The sequence below is a fragment of the Zeus faber genome (genome assembly GCF_960531495.2).
Source record: "Zeus faber genome assembly, chromosome: 13".
NCBI lineage: Eukaryota > Metazoa > Chordata > Actinopteri > Zeiformes > Zeidae > Zeus > Zeus faber.
The window spans coordinates 20,050,915-20,065,265 of NC_137198.1; the positions used below are offsets into that span (position 1 = coordinate 20,050,915).

General features: G+C 42.3%; 1 protein-coding gene across 1 annotated transcript in view; it reads left to right on the forward strand.

Annotated features, from left to right (window-relative positions):
- myt1lb (myelin transcription factor 1-like, b) overlaps positions 1-8,734 on the forward strand; it is a gene marked incomplete at both ends in the record, with an annotated part of 61,082 nt that extends 52,348 nt beyond the window's left edge. The window contains 8 exons of the mRNA XM_080013064.1: positions 114-176; positions 997-1,080; positions 3,028-3,249; positions 4,479-4,573; positions 5,080-5,183; positions 6,381-6,524; positions 7,859-7,921; positions 8,594-8,734. Coding sequence (XP_079869190.1) covers positions 114-176; positions 997-1,080; positions 3,028-3,249; positions 4,479-4,573; positions 5,080-5,183; positions 6,381-6,524; positions 7,859-7,921; positions 8,594-8,734 — 916 coding nt within the window. The remainder of the gene's footprint in view (positions 1-113; positions 177-996; positions 1,081-3,027; positions 3,250-4,478; positions 4,574-5,079; positions 5,184-6,380; positions 6,525-7,858; positions 7,922-8,593) is intronic.
- Between the last annotated feature and the right edge of the window lie 5,617 nt (positions 8,735-14,351).

Sequence of the window (14,351 nt, forward strand, 5' to 3'; positions counted from 1 at the left end):
AGGAAGCCTCTGTGCACTTGTGGATGTACATATTATTTAAAGATATAGGGGCTGCTTTGCCCCTTTGCACCTTTGCTGTAGGCCCTGAGTCGTTTGTGCGTTTTCTGTCCCAGGTGCCCGACACCGGGGTGCGATGGTTCGGGGCATATCACTGGCAACTACGCCTCTCACAGAAGGTAAACCACCCGTCCCGTACCATCTGTCTGTCTGTCTGTCTGTCTGTCTGTCTGTACCATCTGTCTGTCTGTCTGTTTCTCTGTCTGTCTGTACCATCTGTCTGGCTTCCTCTCTCTGCATGTCCCCGTCCGTGTAATTTGTAACTCCTGCAAATATTTAGATAATTTTAAAGGTTTATTTGGGCAAATTCGCCTTTTGTCTATCTCGACGAAACTGGTATTGACCTTCTTGTCTCAAGCGAATTTTCCCCAATAAATGGCATTCCTTTCGTCAGAGGTAGAAGTCCAGGTTCAGAAAGCAAAAGTCCTGCCATGTTTTGTTCTCCACACATGCACTGATCCAGCTGATTTCCCCCTGGGAACTCTGGGTTGATGCTAATTGGCAAATCCTTATGGATGACTCAAAATCCCAGAGTGATTTCTTACTTTGTGAACCCAGATTTTCCAGCGCCGACTTCAGTATAAGAGATTCTCTCATAAGTGATGTAGTCAGTTTTACCTTTTATATTTTAATCGTGCCACCAACAAGAGGAAACCCTTAGGGGAAGCAAATCAAGATCATCAAAAAGCTTAATCATGAATGTTAAGCCATTGAAGACGGAATGTGTCTTTACATGGAAATATGAAGGAAATATGCGAGAGCACCATTTTCCTCTTGCCATTTTTTCTTTACTTTACCAGCTGTCACACACATACTGATGGACCACCATTTATTTGATTCCATTATTTCAGTTTTCGTCTCGCGATCTCTTCTCTCTTTCTCCCATCTCTTGATACGTGGACTCACCGCTGTTCATCACACCGTGTCATTTATCTGCAGTCTCTCAGGGTGTCCGCGGGCCAGAAAGAGCGGGATAAAGATCATCCACAGCAAAGAGAACAAGGAGGACCAGGAGCCTATCAGGTACAGTGGGACAAACGCCTCATCACTCTTTAGCCTCCATGCAAAACCCTGATAACGCAGTCTTACCATTGGTGCTCGTTACGATTTGACACTTCATATGTTAGCTGTAGTACCGTCATTTTGTGTGTTAACTTTCTAATTTTTCAAGTTATTGACTTTGCCTAAGCTGAATGAGAGTGTGCCAGTACTGTATCTGTGAAATGTTATTTATTATTTAAAATTTAGTAGACTTTGGTACTTTGCTCCTTTAAACAACAGGGGGACAGGATGAATGATGACACAGAGGGTAAAGCAAAGTATCTGGAGCGGGGCGCGAAAGCCCCCGTCCGCCCTGCACCAAAATTGCAAGACGGAAAAAAAGTTGCAAAGAAGTCTTATGGTGCAGGGGAAAGTTGCAAAGCCGTGTTGGTTTAAAGCAAGGAAGATCCTGCAGTCTCTGGTGAAATCCCACAGACACAGAGGTGGGGGAGGGGGAAAGGGTTGAACCAAATCAGAGAGGAAAGGAGAGGAGCGATAGAGGCAAAGGTAGAGGTAGAGATTGATCTGAACTCCACCTAAATCCCACAATAGGACTTAGCCTCAGCCCTGGAGCCGCATTGATTTCTCTTGTGGTGCAGAGCACAAACAAGGCGCACCAGACACTCTCCGTGTTGTTCCCTTGCAAGTTGTGGGACTGGGACTGGGGCCAGTTTACCCTGCGCTCCCTGTGTAGACATCGAAATGGGTGAAAAATACTTTTAATTACCATTTCTGTTTTGGCAGACAGACCTCAAAGCGGGATAACAGGAAAGGTTTCCGAGCCTTTCAGAGCACGGACGCTAACTTCCAAATACAATTCTTTCAATATTTGTTATAAATCCATCTAATTTAAGTCAACTTGGTCTTATTTGAGAGAAGTAACCCCCGGTTGTGAGAACCAGCTTTCTGTATCTTCCTTGCTCTTTTGTCATTGAGAGTAGGCAGCGCCACAGTCATTCTTATTGTGCTTGGAGAGATAGCGAGGGTTCCTCTTCCTCAATATATAGGGGATTTGTTTCCCTGATTGAACCGGGGGATCAGGACTTTTCATCTCCCCTGAACCTCCCGTTCCTCCCACCAGTGGGCCGTGGGCCGATGGGAGATCTCCTCTGCTATCATGTTGAGACTGAAGCTCAGCCCTCTGCCCTTCAGCCTCCCCTCAACTCCTTGTTTTCTGACACAGTTCCTCTGTGTTCAAACCACATGAGGGGAAGCAGGCGGCCCTGTTTGCCCCTGTAGGATGAGGAGGCGCAGCGGTTGAGGGAAAACAGAGAGACAAACATCGAGAGACACAGTAATGCTTGCATAGCGTTGTCGCTCATGTCCAAAGACATTTACATTTACATTTACATTTAGCAGACGCTTTTATCCAAAGCGACTTACAATTATTCAAACACCGACGGACGCAGCCATCAGGAGCAATGAGGGGTTAAGTGTCTTGCTCAAGGACACTACAGCATGCTAGCAGGAGGAGCCTGGGATCGAACCAGCAACCTTTGGATCACTAGACCACCAGCTCTACCTCCTGAGCTACCATCCCCAAGACTTTGCTTCTGTTGGGTTCGGCGATCCACATCACGAGGTCGTGACGATCATATGTTGTAATACACTTGACTCTAATGTTCAAACCGCATGAAAACATTTCATGGGCTATGGAAGTTGTAGAGAGCACTGAAAAACCAAGAAATTTCAATTAAATTCACAAATCTGTACTGATAATGAGTGATTATCTCAATGATCCTTCTAATAATGTACACTAAAATGTGCACATCGTTAAGACTGTCCAGTTGTGTTAATCAAGTCCTATACAAAGTCACAGACATTCTGGGACTATGTTTTAGGACTTGAATAAGCAAACCTCTGAAAGGTCAAACAAACCCAACTTTGTCCCAATCATCTCCTGAGACCATGAACATTTCTGCCACGCAGGTGTCCGGTGCCCGGTTGCGATGGTCAGGGCCATGTGACAGGGAAGTACGCCTCTCACCGCAGTGCGTCGGGATGCCCCATTGCGGCCAAAAGGCAAAAAGACGGCTACCTGAACGGGATGCAGTTCACATGGAAGGCGGGGAAGACAGACGGCATGTCATGCCCGACGCCGGGCTGCGACGGCTCGGGCCACGTGAGTGGCAGCTTCCTGACACACCGAAGGTGGGTCCATGATCTCTCTTGAGGGTATATTCTTGTGTATTAAAGACTTGGAAAACTTGGGAAGCTGTTAAAGATTGACCAGGTACCATAATCTACTGGTGGGCCTTAAGGTTGTGTGCACGGAAACAGAAAACACAGTTCTTCAGAAAAGCCAGAGCAACGGCCAATTGCTGGTAGAACCACCGGAAAATGGAAGTCGATGATGAAGGATGGCCGGCAAACCAAAAGATTCTGGGCGAACTCACAAAGAATGGATTGCGGCCGCTGACAGCACCATCAATTGCGCATCAATTGCTCCAGCTATCTGCGCCGTCTATCTATCTGAGGCTCATTTGCATAGAAAGGGGCAAATTTTGCGCCACATGTATGTATAATACCTCATTTAAATACGTGCATATAGCGTTGTGGCAACGCTGTTAAGGGTGCGTTTCACCGTCTGCCGGTGCTTTGTGAATTAGACGCTTGCTTTTTCTGTTATTTGCACAGGTTTAGCGGGCCGCAAAAGCCGCGCAATCCCTTTGTGAATTTGTGAATCACGTGGTTGAACTCAGGAGTTTAGGAGGAAGGTTATATTCATTTTACAACTCAGTGCAAGGGGAAACGGGGGGCATGGCTGTGGGGGATTCTATTTGGGGATGCGAGGGATTCTCTCAACCCTTAGTGCGAGGGAAACCGTCTCCAGGCGATACACATGAGAGAAGGGCGTGGATATTTGATTCCAGGAATGAAGGAGAAGGTTTTCTTTCCCAGGACCTCGGCTGCTAGTACTGGCTCGTCATGCTCCATATCAGGGTCATGTACACTGGTGGGCTCCGTTCGTGGAGGGGAAGAAAAGATGAAGGAAGTCCAAAAAAGCCGGATGAATATGTCATTTACTTCTCTTTAGCTTCTACTCCTTACTTCTTCATCTGTCTTCACCGCAACCACCAAATAGCCACACTATTACCATCTTGAATATTTGCCTCCTGCCGCCATTGTTTGATTTCTTCTACATTGTTTCTTTGATTGGGTAATGAGTTACGACTGACTACTCCACCACTGTGGAATGGATGGAGTCGAAAGCTTTCGACAATGAAAGAGGGTCAGCGAAGCGCCAGCTTAGAAAAGGACATTTACGCTCCATTTTGAAGACAAAATACTGTATTGTTACTATAAAAATCTTGGTATGACGCGTGTGGAATCCAGGACACATTCAAACAATGCTCTCTCTTCTTATCTTGTGTCGCCAGTCTTTCGGGCTGTCCACGTGCCACCTCGGCCATGAGGAAAGCCAGGCTCTCCGGAGTGGAAATGCTTACAATAAAACAGCAACGTGCCAGCAACGGTAACCACAACACACCCAAACAACGCAGCCCATCAGATCGCGGCTGCGGGAGATGACATGATGTGGATGTGTCAAATCGATAGATGAGCGCCTTTCCAGATTTTAAATAAACATCCAGTGAAAATGACGAGTTTTGGACGTGTTGGTTCTGATTTTGAATGATCAAGGTTGGAATTGGCAGAAATGTAATCTTCTCGTGATCCAGCTCGCCAGTAGTAATTACCCTAGAATATACTTTGACGTCATGACTGGGCACGGGTCTTTCAGCTACCCTTGCTCATTTTGGACAATTTACACCAGAGTCTGCTAACGATGGATGAATAATACAATCTCATTGTTTTGTCGAATCAGAAAACCACAATGCTTCAATTTAACCCGACTGACAATGTGGAAATCTGACATGAATAAATACCTACATCACAGTATGAATTACAAAGCAATACATTAACCACTGAATTAAGTATTTTCGACTGAAGCGTGAATGATTGTGTTTTTACCCCCGCTAGGGCTGGAGCACGAAGAGGAGATCAAACAGCTAGATGAAGAAATCAAAGACTTAAACGAATCAAATTCGCAGGTGGAATCCGACATGATCAAACTTCGGACGCAGGTAGCGACAACTTGGCGTTTCCCCACACATTGATTTATTTGTGGCGGCCCGCTGAAATATCAACAATGACGGCCACATATTCATCTGAAAAATGTTTTACCATCTAAAATGGGTAGAATCGTAGTTAATTTTAGAGCCGCGCATTCATTCGCTCAGCCTCTCCCTCGCTCTCTCTCGCTCTCTCTCACTGAATCAAAACATAGTCATGCCTGGGATGTTTGGGTTGGGCACCGAAACCCGGTAACACTGTGACACCGGTTCCTATACGACCGGCATCTACCGGGCGGAGTCGAAACGCAGATTTCGGGGCCTCATTTCGGTGCCATGCCCCAGCTGCCGACTGGAATAGCTGCCCTCCGGTGCACCCAAAGCCGCCCACGCGCCTTCACTAAACATTATGGGTCGGAGTCTGTATGACGCGCCGGCGCCTTCCTCTCCCGTGCGGCTCGCCGTCTTTGCTTTTGGTCGAGAGCCAAACAGCAGCGGCGCTCGTCAAAGGCACATTATGGTCGCTTAGCCAATCAGATAAAAGAGGCGGGTCGTAAAAGGTTTTCACTGCCGATAATGTCTGGTTCAAAATAAGAATATATAAAAAAAAAAAAATAGCCCAGGATCTAATTCATCTGTCATTACGGTCATGCATTAAGGCCCTTCGAAAAAATTATGATGTCATTGATCAAAATCGCATGTACGTTGTGGGTCCTCCGTGCGTCCTCTGAGGAAGCGATCGGGGAGCAATTTGCACCCCTGTCTCCCTCTCCATGCGTCGTGGAGACATTGGAGAGGGAGCGATCGTAACGGGGACATTCTCTCAGTCACTCTCTTAGCCCCGCACGCTCTCTCAGCTGCCACCACAAACACAATTGAATTCTGTGGGAAATTAGTAAATAAATGAAAAGTCTGTTCATCTTTAGCTTCAGAAAGAGGCCGTGCAATGGGGCAATCGTGGTCTCCGAAGAACGCGATTCCGATTGCCCCATTGCACGCGTTGATCAGCTGGAGCTCGTCCCTCAACACTGAATACGTTCAACTGAAACCTTGAAAGACGCTGATGCCAATCACTCGGGCTGACTCCCAATGATCGAAAAATAAGGTCAAGGTTAAAAAAAAGAATACCCAAGTTGTCCTTTCAGCTACCGTTGTGGCTTTTAAGAGCCCTTGTTGTAATGCTGCGTCTCCCGCCTCTCCCCCTCTCAGATCACAACAATGGAGTCCAGCATGAAGTCCATGGAGGAGGAAAACAAGGTGATTGAACAGCAAAATGAACCTCTCCTGCATGAGCTGGCCGACCTCAGCCAGTCAGTGATAAACACTTTAGCTAATGCCCAGCTCCCTTATATGGTAAGGGCCACCGGGATCGGCGAACCAGCAAGTCGCAGAACTAAGCTGTACCTCGCGTTATGCTACCCGACTTAATTACTTATTTACTTATTTACTTGTGCACCGCAGCCTGTCGTGCATGCTGAGACCAAGGTGCTAAGCGCCGCTTGTCTTTCCGAGCTGTCAGGGGGAGTTCCATTTGATTGGACAGTACTGCTTCAGCCCCAAAAACACAAAGCAACACAGCAACAAAAACATACATAGGGAATAATTTAATTAAGAAATCCTGCAGTTTAATTGTATGTATGTATGTATGTATGTATGTATGTATGTATGTATGTATGTATGTATGCATGTTTGTATGTATGTATGTTGTACATGTACATACCAACATGTATGTTGGTATGTACATGTTTTAAATGCATGTACTGTATGTATGTACGTATGCATATTTGTATGTATGTATGTTCTGTATTTATTTAGTAATTTAAGTCTTTGCATTGCATTTTAGATATTCAAAGTGTACCCATGTAACTATATTTAAGTAAAGGATAGGTTTGGCACTTTTCTACCCAGGCCTTATTGTTCTATAGTAGCACAACCTCACTGAACGAAAACAGGAAGCTCACAATATTGTTGGACAGTCTTTATACGTTCTATTTTTTTTTTTTTTTTTTTTTTTTTTTTAATGGTTGCAAACCGTGGTTTTTCAGGGTTTTATTGATTTGGGCACTTCTGCAAATCAGCTCTTTTGTCACTGTTCTAGTCACCAACTGAAGAGACTGGAACAATGACAGTAAAGGCTTTCTATTCTATTCTAAACAGGGAGTTGCGATGCTCCCTTCTGGGAACCTGCTGTAGCCAAGGATACACTCTGGATGTGCTGCGGCATTTGCAAAAACATGTTTTTTTTATCGAATGAGATATAAATGTTATTCAGAACATGTTCAAACATTATTTGACCATATTTTGACCATTTTTAAGGCTTACATGTCTTTGCCGTCAGCCTTCAAGCACAGTATGGAGCTGCAGCAGGCTGGTACGTCTCTCAATCGTAAAGCATTCAGTAAGTTTGTGCTACGAACAACTCGGAGGGATTTCAAAAAGTGTCCTATCAAGTCATGACAAATTCATTAAAAAATAGGCCTTTCACATTCTGCGACCTGGTTACGTTTTGGCCCTGTTTAATGTACCAAGGGACTTTTCTGATGTCTTGCAGATATTTGCATTGATATTACACCAGTGACATCTGACAATGTGTCAAAAAAAATATATCACGTGTTTGGAAGCTAAACTGAGACGCCGCTCCTCAGAGCAAACTAACACAACTCTGTCCTCCATCTTGTCTCCCAAAGAAACCGCTGGCGCACAAAGAGGCTCCACTGAGAAATAACAACTGCTTACAGTTGCATCAACGAGTAAGAAAATCAATTTACGCAATTTTCCCGAACGTCTTGGGATAGGGGCCTGGGGTCTGGGTTTCAACAACAAACACATTTGGGACTATATCATGAAAACTAAAGGGGGAAAATGAAGGCGGTTCGTAGTGGACAAATCGTTTTTTTTTATTGTCAAAACCCCCACCAGCGCCCAACATCTACACCGCTCCTGAACGCCTTTGTGCTGATGTTACTTTTACTGAAAATCACTTTTCTTTTGTACAAATTATGATTTAATTTCCCAAAACTAAGCTAAACTAATAACTAAGACTTGCATGAGTGCGTTTCAGAAAATAGCCTTCTGAACAGGAAATTGCATTGCTTCACTACGGCTTCTGGTTGTGGACACTATAAGTGCGGCGGCGCATTGAATTTAAAGGATGTAGCCATCGAAGAGGACGGCAGTTGAGCCATTACCAATCAAGTTCCTCCTTTAAATGTATTTTCCTCTGGGAACTGGCATTTCTTTAGAGCCACATCAGTTCACCTCTTAAATAAACCCATCAATAGTTGGGCTGTGACGATGTTCTCCTAAGAAAGCTGGAATTACGGTTTGTGCCGGGCACCTGATCCAATCGCTCAAATTGACGCTCTCATGCTGCCTTTCTTCCTTTTTTTTTGTTGTCTTTTTGTGTGCCGACGCTCCTGCAGGACCCGATGAGCGATCAGAACTTCGACGCCTACGTCACCACGCTGACGGACATGTACACCAATCAGGAGCAGTACCAGAGCGCCGAGAACAAAGCTCTGCTGGAGAACATCAAGCAGGCCGTCCAGGGGATCCAAGTGTAGCCAAAACACAAAACACAATACAAGGGCGATGGCTTTCTCCTTTTTTGGGTTTGTTTTTGTTCTTTTTTTTTTTTTTTTTGTTCTGTTTTGTTTTTGACGGGTATCTCGAAAAATCCACTAGCGAGCAGGTGCTAATGTCTCCTGGGTCCGTTGCAGTATCATAATAGTGTTATATATTATAATATATTCATTTTTTAATTTATATTTAAAAAATAGGTGTTATTGCGCCGAAAGACCTCATGATGATGATTTTTATTTTGTTTTAATTTTTTTTGCATTTTGGGGTCTTGCTTTGAGAACGAAAAACAAAATAGTTTTTGAGGACATTCGCTTTTTGTACGTTTTCATATCGAGCCGACGTAGCGCCACGTGACGTTTTTAGCTGCTCATGTATGCACATTTTTCGTGTATATTTATGAACGGTGGGCGAGCCGGACATTCTGGGACGCGGGTTCTTTTTAATCGCTCGGAGACTAAGCATTTTAGACGAAACGCTGAACTGGACAGTGGAATATATCAAAAAGAAAAAAAACAATTTCAAAACTCAACATGCAAGGAGGAAAGCTACGTTTTTTTCTTCTTCTTCTTCTTCTTCTTCTTCTTCTCCTCCTCGATGGATCAGTCTTGGACTCTATGAATTTTAGGTGTTTTTTCCCCCTTCTTCTTCTACTTCTCCTTCTACTTCTTCTTCTTCTTCTTGCGTGTAGATTATTTAAGTAAAAAGCAAAAAAAAAAAAAAAAAGGGAAAACAGAAGCAAGAACCGGTTTGTGAAACTGCTTTTATTTTAATTTTAATTTTTTTTCCCCCCACGACGCTGGGAGAATTGTATTTATTTATTTATTTATTTATTTATTTGTCTTTTGTTTTGAACAAAAAAAAAAAAAAGAGGAAAAAAAAAAAAGCGAGGGATGTGTAAGCTGCTGACGGAGGGCGGTTACAAAAAAGAAATCGGTGCTGTACAAAACGCGTCTGGAAGGACAACCCGACCCGATGTACGTATGAATGTATGATGTATGAAACATGTTTTATTGTAGACATCACTACACGGAAACCTGATGGTGGAAGTCCCGTTCATCCAGGATGTGGAAAAAAATCACCCCCAGAATGACAATAATGAGAATAATAATAATAGTAATAATAATAATAATACTAATAATAATAATAATGATGATAATGATGATAATAATAATAAAGGAAAAATCATGCGTGTAGTGCATGCATGTTAACCGCTCCCATCTCGACATAATCACAACAAAAGTTCTATGTAACGACTTTCGCGTGGAGAGACTATATTCTAGCCTCTTCTAGGAGGATTTACGCTCAATTTCGTGACTTGCGCGGCTAGAATCAGCAATATTAATAAGTCAAACAAAACCATTTTGTCGACCGGCGGTATGGGATGCGATCTCGCAAAAAGTGAAATTCAAAAAAGGAAAAAAAAAAATTGGGTATATGCAATTTCTTGTTTATAAAATAAGATACAGCGAAGGGGGTGAAACGTGACTCTTTTTAATATAGTTGATATGTAAAAAAAAAAAAAGAAAAAGAAAAAATTATAATATTGATTTTTATACAAATCTTTTAATACGACGACGGGGAGAAAAAGTCTTTTTAAATAAAAAAAAAAATGGAAGGAAAAAAAAAACAACAATATGAGCGGCGGGAGTAATTCTCGGGCCACTGGGTTTTCAGCAGAGAAAGTTCTATGAGTTCCACTTTCTTTCTGTACCACTTTGCACAGGGACACCTTCGTTTCCATGTTTTGATGTTCTTACAGAAACGTACAAAGCGGCGGGAAAAGGGGACGGATCTTTGTTTGTTTCTTTGTTTTCTGTTGTCGTTTCCTTTGTTGGAAAGAGTATTTATAGAGAATGGCGGCGGGACTTACAGGGTCACCGTCCCCCACTTATGTGCCACTCGACTACTTTGCACTTGTGCTTGAGAAGAAAAAGGAAAGAAAAGAGAAAAAGAAAAAGTTATTATCCTTAAACGTGCGGCGGCGTGCAATTCTTTTCCGGGTGACCTCATCGCCACACAACCGGAGCCACGTGTTGACTTAGTAGCACGGAGCGGCGCGAGGGAGCGCAGGGATCTGGAATCAGAGAGGAGGAGGAGGACCACAGCGGTTTGTACTGTAAGCTATTATCGACTGTACAAAAAAAAAAAAATGTTCTGTCTTTTTATTTATTTATTTGTTTTTATTTTTATTTTTTTAAAAGCGATCGGCGGGAAGAAGAAAAATCTGGGTTCGGAGAGCGAGGAGTAAACGCCATGACGGGATTTCGAGCCGACCGCGTGAACCGATAGACGGGTGGGGCAAAAACACGACGTGGATTTTTTTTTTTGTTTGTTGTTGTTGTTGTTGTTGTTGTTGTAGTGTTTTACTTTTCTGAACCTGGAGTTTTTTCCTCCCACCTTTGCTTTTATTTATTTACTTGTTTTTACCTCTTTTCTGCTATGTTTTAGGAAGATGAAGTTACCCCCCCCGCCCAACTTCCCACCCCCCACCCCAGCAGCACTTTATATCTTAATCACTGTACAAAGGGTTAAATAATCAATCAATTCAAGGTTAAAGGAAAAACTAGATAGATAAATAAATGAAGAAAAAAAAAAAACAAAAAAAAAAAAAGGAAAGGAGGGCTTGTTTTAAAAGGGGGAGGCGGAAACCCTCTCCGAGGCCCGACCGTATGCACCCCCTCCGTTCCCGCCGCGCTCGGTGTTCGCGATCAAGCTTGGAGATTTTTTGCCTTTTTTGGGAGCTGATGCAAAGGGTGCTCGTCGTCCACCTTGCGGAACCTCATCTATTGTACTTAACGGGCGTCCTCTTTCCGGGCGACCGCGACCCCCATCGTCCATGACTACTTGCGTACGCCTTCCCCCCCCACTGCATCGTGTCTGCAGCTTTTTTGCCAATATAGTAATGCTTTCGGTAGAGTAACAGCTAGTGCCAGTTTTTTTCCAATTCGTCCTCATTAACCGTATGAAAATGGACAGCGATGGATTTTTTCAAAGCACAAAGCCGGCTGCTCGCGACGTTGGGAAAGCCAAGAACTTGGTTTGGAATTTGGGGACAACACGAATGATCTGCGACCGTCTCCGGAAGGGGACACACACACACACACACACACACACACACACGCACACACACACAAAGGAGGTCGTCACCGATTCAGAACGCTGACTTTTTCATATCAATCAATGTGAATTCATCAGAGTTTATTACTTTATTTGGACCAATTCATTTTGAGGTGGATTTTCGAAGTGGTCATCGACAAAGACGGGGTTTTGTATAATAATAATAATAAAAAAATATTGTGCTCTCTGTGGAACTGAAGTTTGATTTATTTTTGTACTACACAGCATGGATTTGTTGACATTTTAATTTTGCTATAAATGTGTGAGATCACAAGTTGCTGTGATATTTCATTTATAAATTGTGAACTTTGTACAATTTTTGTCATGCTGGATGTTGACACATCTTACTCTGAATAAAGACTAAATGTGTTGCCACAGGCCTGTAAAGCTGGTGTTTTGTCTGCATTGTGTGACAACGTCCACGTTGCTATTCAAATAGCCACCAGCAGGTGGCGGCAAAGAGGAACATATAACACCCCTGGGTTATTGTTCGAATCAAATCGTTTTCCCCCTTTTCTACAGGTGAAAGAATAGAAAACACCTTTTACTGGATGTGTCCACACACTGTATGTTGCAATGACAATACTTTCTTAGTGTGTGTGTGTGTGTGTTTTTTTTTTATGGATATATAATTAGAGCCCCTGCACTGCAGCCTATTGGCTTTTTCAGCACAAGACGAGACAATGGGAAGAGACACATTAATAAACACTTTGTTCATGAAAATAAACGGTTTTTTTTCAAAATCACTTCTTCAAAAGTTCAGCTCTGCATGTCTTGTTCCAAAGCACTGACGCATGGGAAAATGTGCTCATTGAATTTTGAATTATTATAATAATAATAATAATAATTATTATTATTATTATTATTATTATTACTATTATTATTATTATTTTTATTATTATTATTATTATTATTATTATTATTATTATTATTATTATATTTATTACTATTATTATTATTATTATTATTATTATAAGATAAGAAAGTACTTTATTAATAATTATTTAGAAAAATTTAGAATAATTTCCCCGCGTTACAGTATTTTTTTTACTATTATTATTATTGTTGTTTTTGGTTATTAATACAGAAAATATATTAACTTTTGTGAACATTCCGTAATATGCATTCTTGCCTAAAGGTCATTTTTATTCAAATGACTTTTTATTCTCTTCACTTAATGGGAGCCATGAGGCATTATTGTACGTATGTAAATGTATTAAGATGTTATAGACATTGTTCTTTCAGAAATTGTATTATTATTATTATTTTTATTATTATTATTATTATTATTATTATTATTATTATTATCAGTTCAAATGTTGTTGAGTTTCCTCTTTGCCATTTGATTCTGTTTATTTCTATACGTTGCGATGGTGTTCTTTTCCATGAAATGAAGTCTGCACTAGTTGTCTGTGGTTGTGTCTCCCTCTGTTTGCAAAGCTCTCTTCTTTTTCATCGTTATACCTCCAGTGGCTTCATGCGTCCGACCTCATGTCCAACCCCACGATGGTTTCCCATCTCTCACCTCGACTCCTCGGCGTTCAATCCTCCATCACGGTTCATCTGGTTTTTGTCCTGATTGAGTCCATTCGTTAGCGGACTCCTCTAGATGTGGGTGGTTGTTGACGACTCCATCGTGGTCCACACGGAGACAAAAGAAAGAGAAAACAAAGAAATCCCAGCGGGGGTTTCACTTCCTCGACCCGGATCGGGCCCGGACGGTCCGGTGGGCTAGCTCGGGAAGCCGGTTGGGTTGGGTCTTTATGGTATTTCGAGTGATCAGGCGAAACGCTTTTTTTACATATTTACAAAAAAAAAAAAAAAAAAAAAAAAAAATGTACAAAATCAAAGTCAGCAGCATCACAAGAATCCAGAAAGCAACTGGTCAACTGTGATACACACACCCACCGACAGATGGCAGCAAACACAAGCTATTGAAATGAACCAGTTCGCTGGAATGTGCGGCGCATTATTATGTGTTGTTTATTTATTCATGTGCCATTGAGAGAGCGCATGGATCGATATATAGATATATTCACAGATATATAGATTTATAGATATATCGATATAAAGATATATCGATATAAAGTTATGTGAATATGCAGAGGGCACAACGCGTGACGCGGCACTCAGAGCAGGAGCCTTTTCGACACGCGTCTGAAAGCAACTATTGTTTACGACACCTCATCTCCCCGCGTTTACGTTCAGTTGTCAGGGCTACGGCGTAACTCAGTGACTCACCGCAGGTGAGGAAACACAGTCTTCGTTTATTTAAAAAAGTACTTAAAAAGTACCTGAAATGAGCTGTATATGTTGTATTATTCGTAAACGGTACATCCGTACATGAAGATATTAAAGAATATCATTTCGAGGGTGAAGTCGGCATTTTGAGGGGGACACATGTTGCAATTTAGTATTTAAGCCCTGATTAGCAGCCACAGCAGCTATGCTAATACCGCCAAATAAACCAACATCATGAGG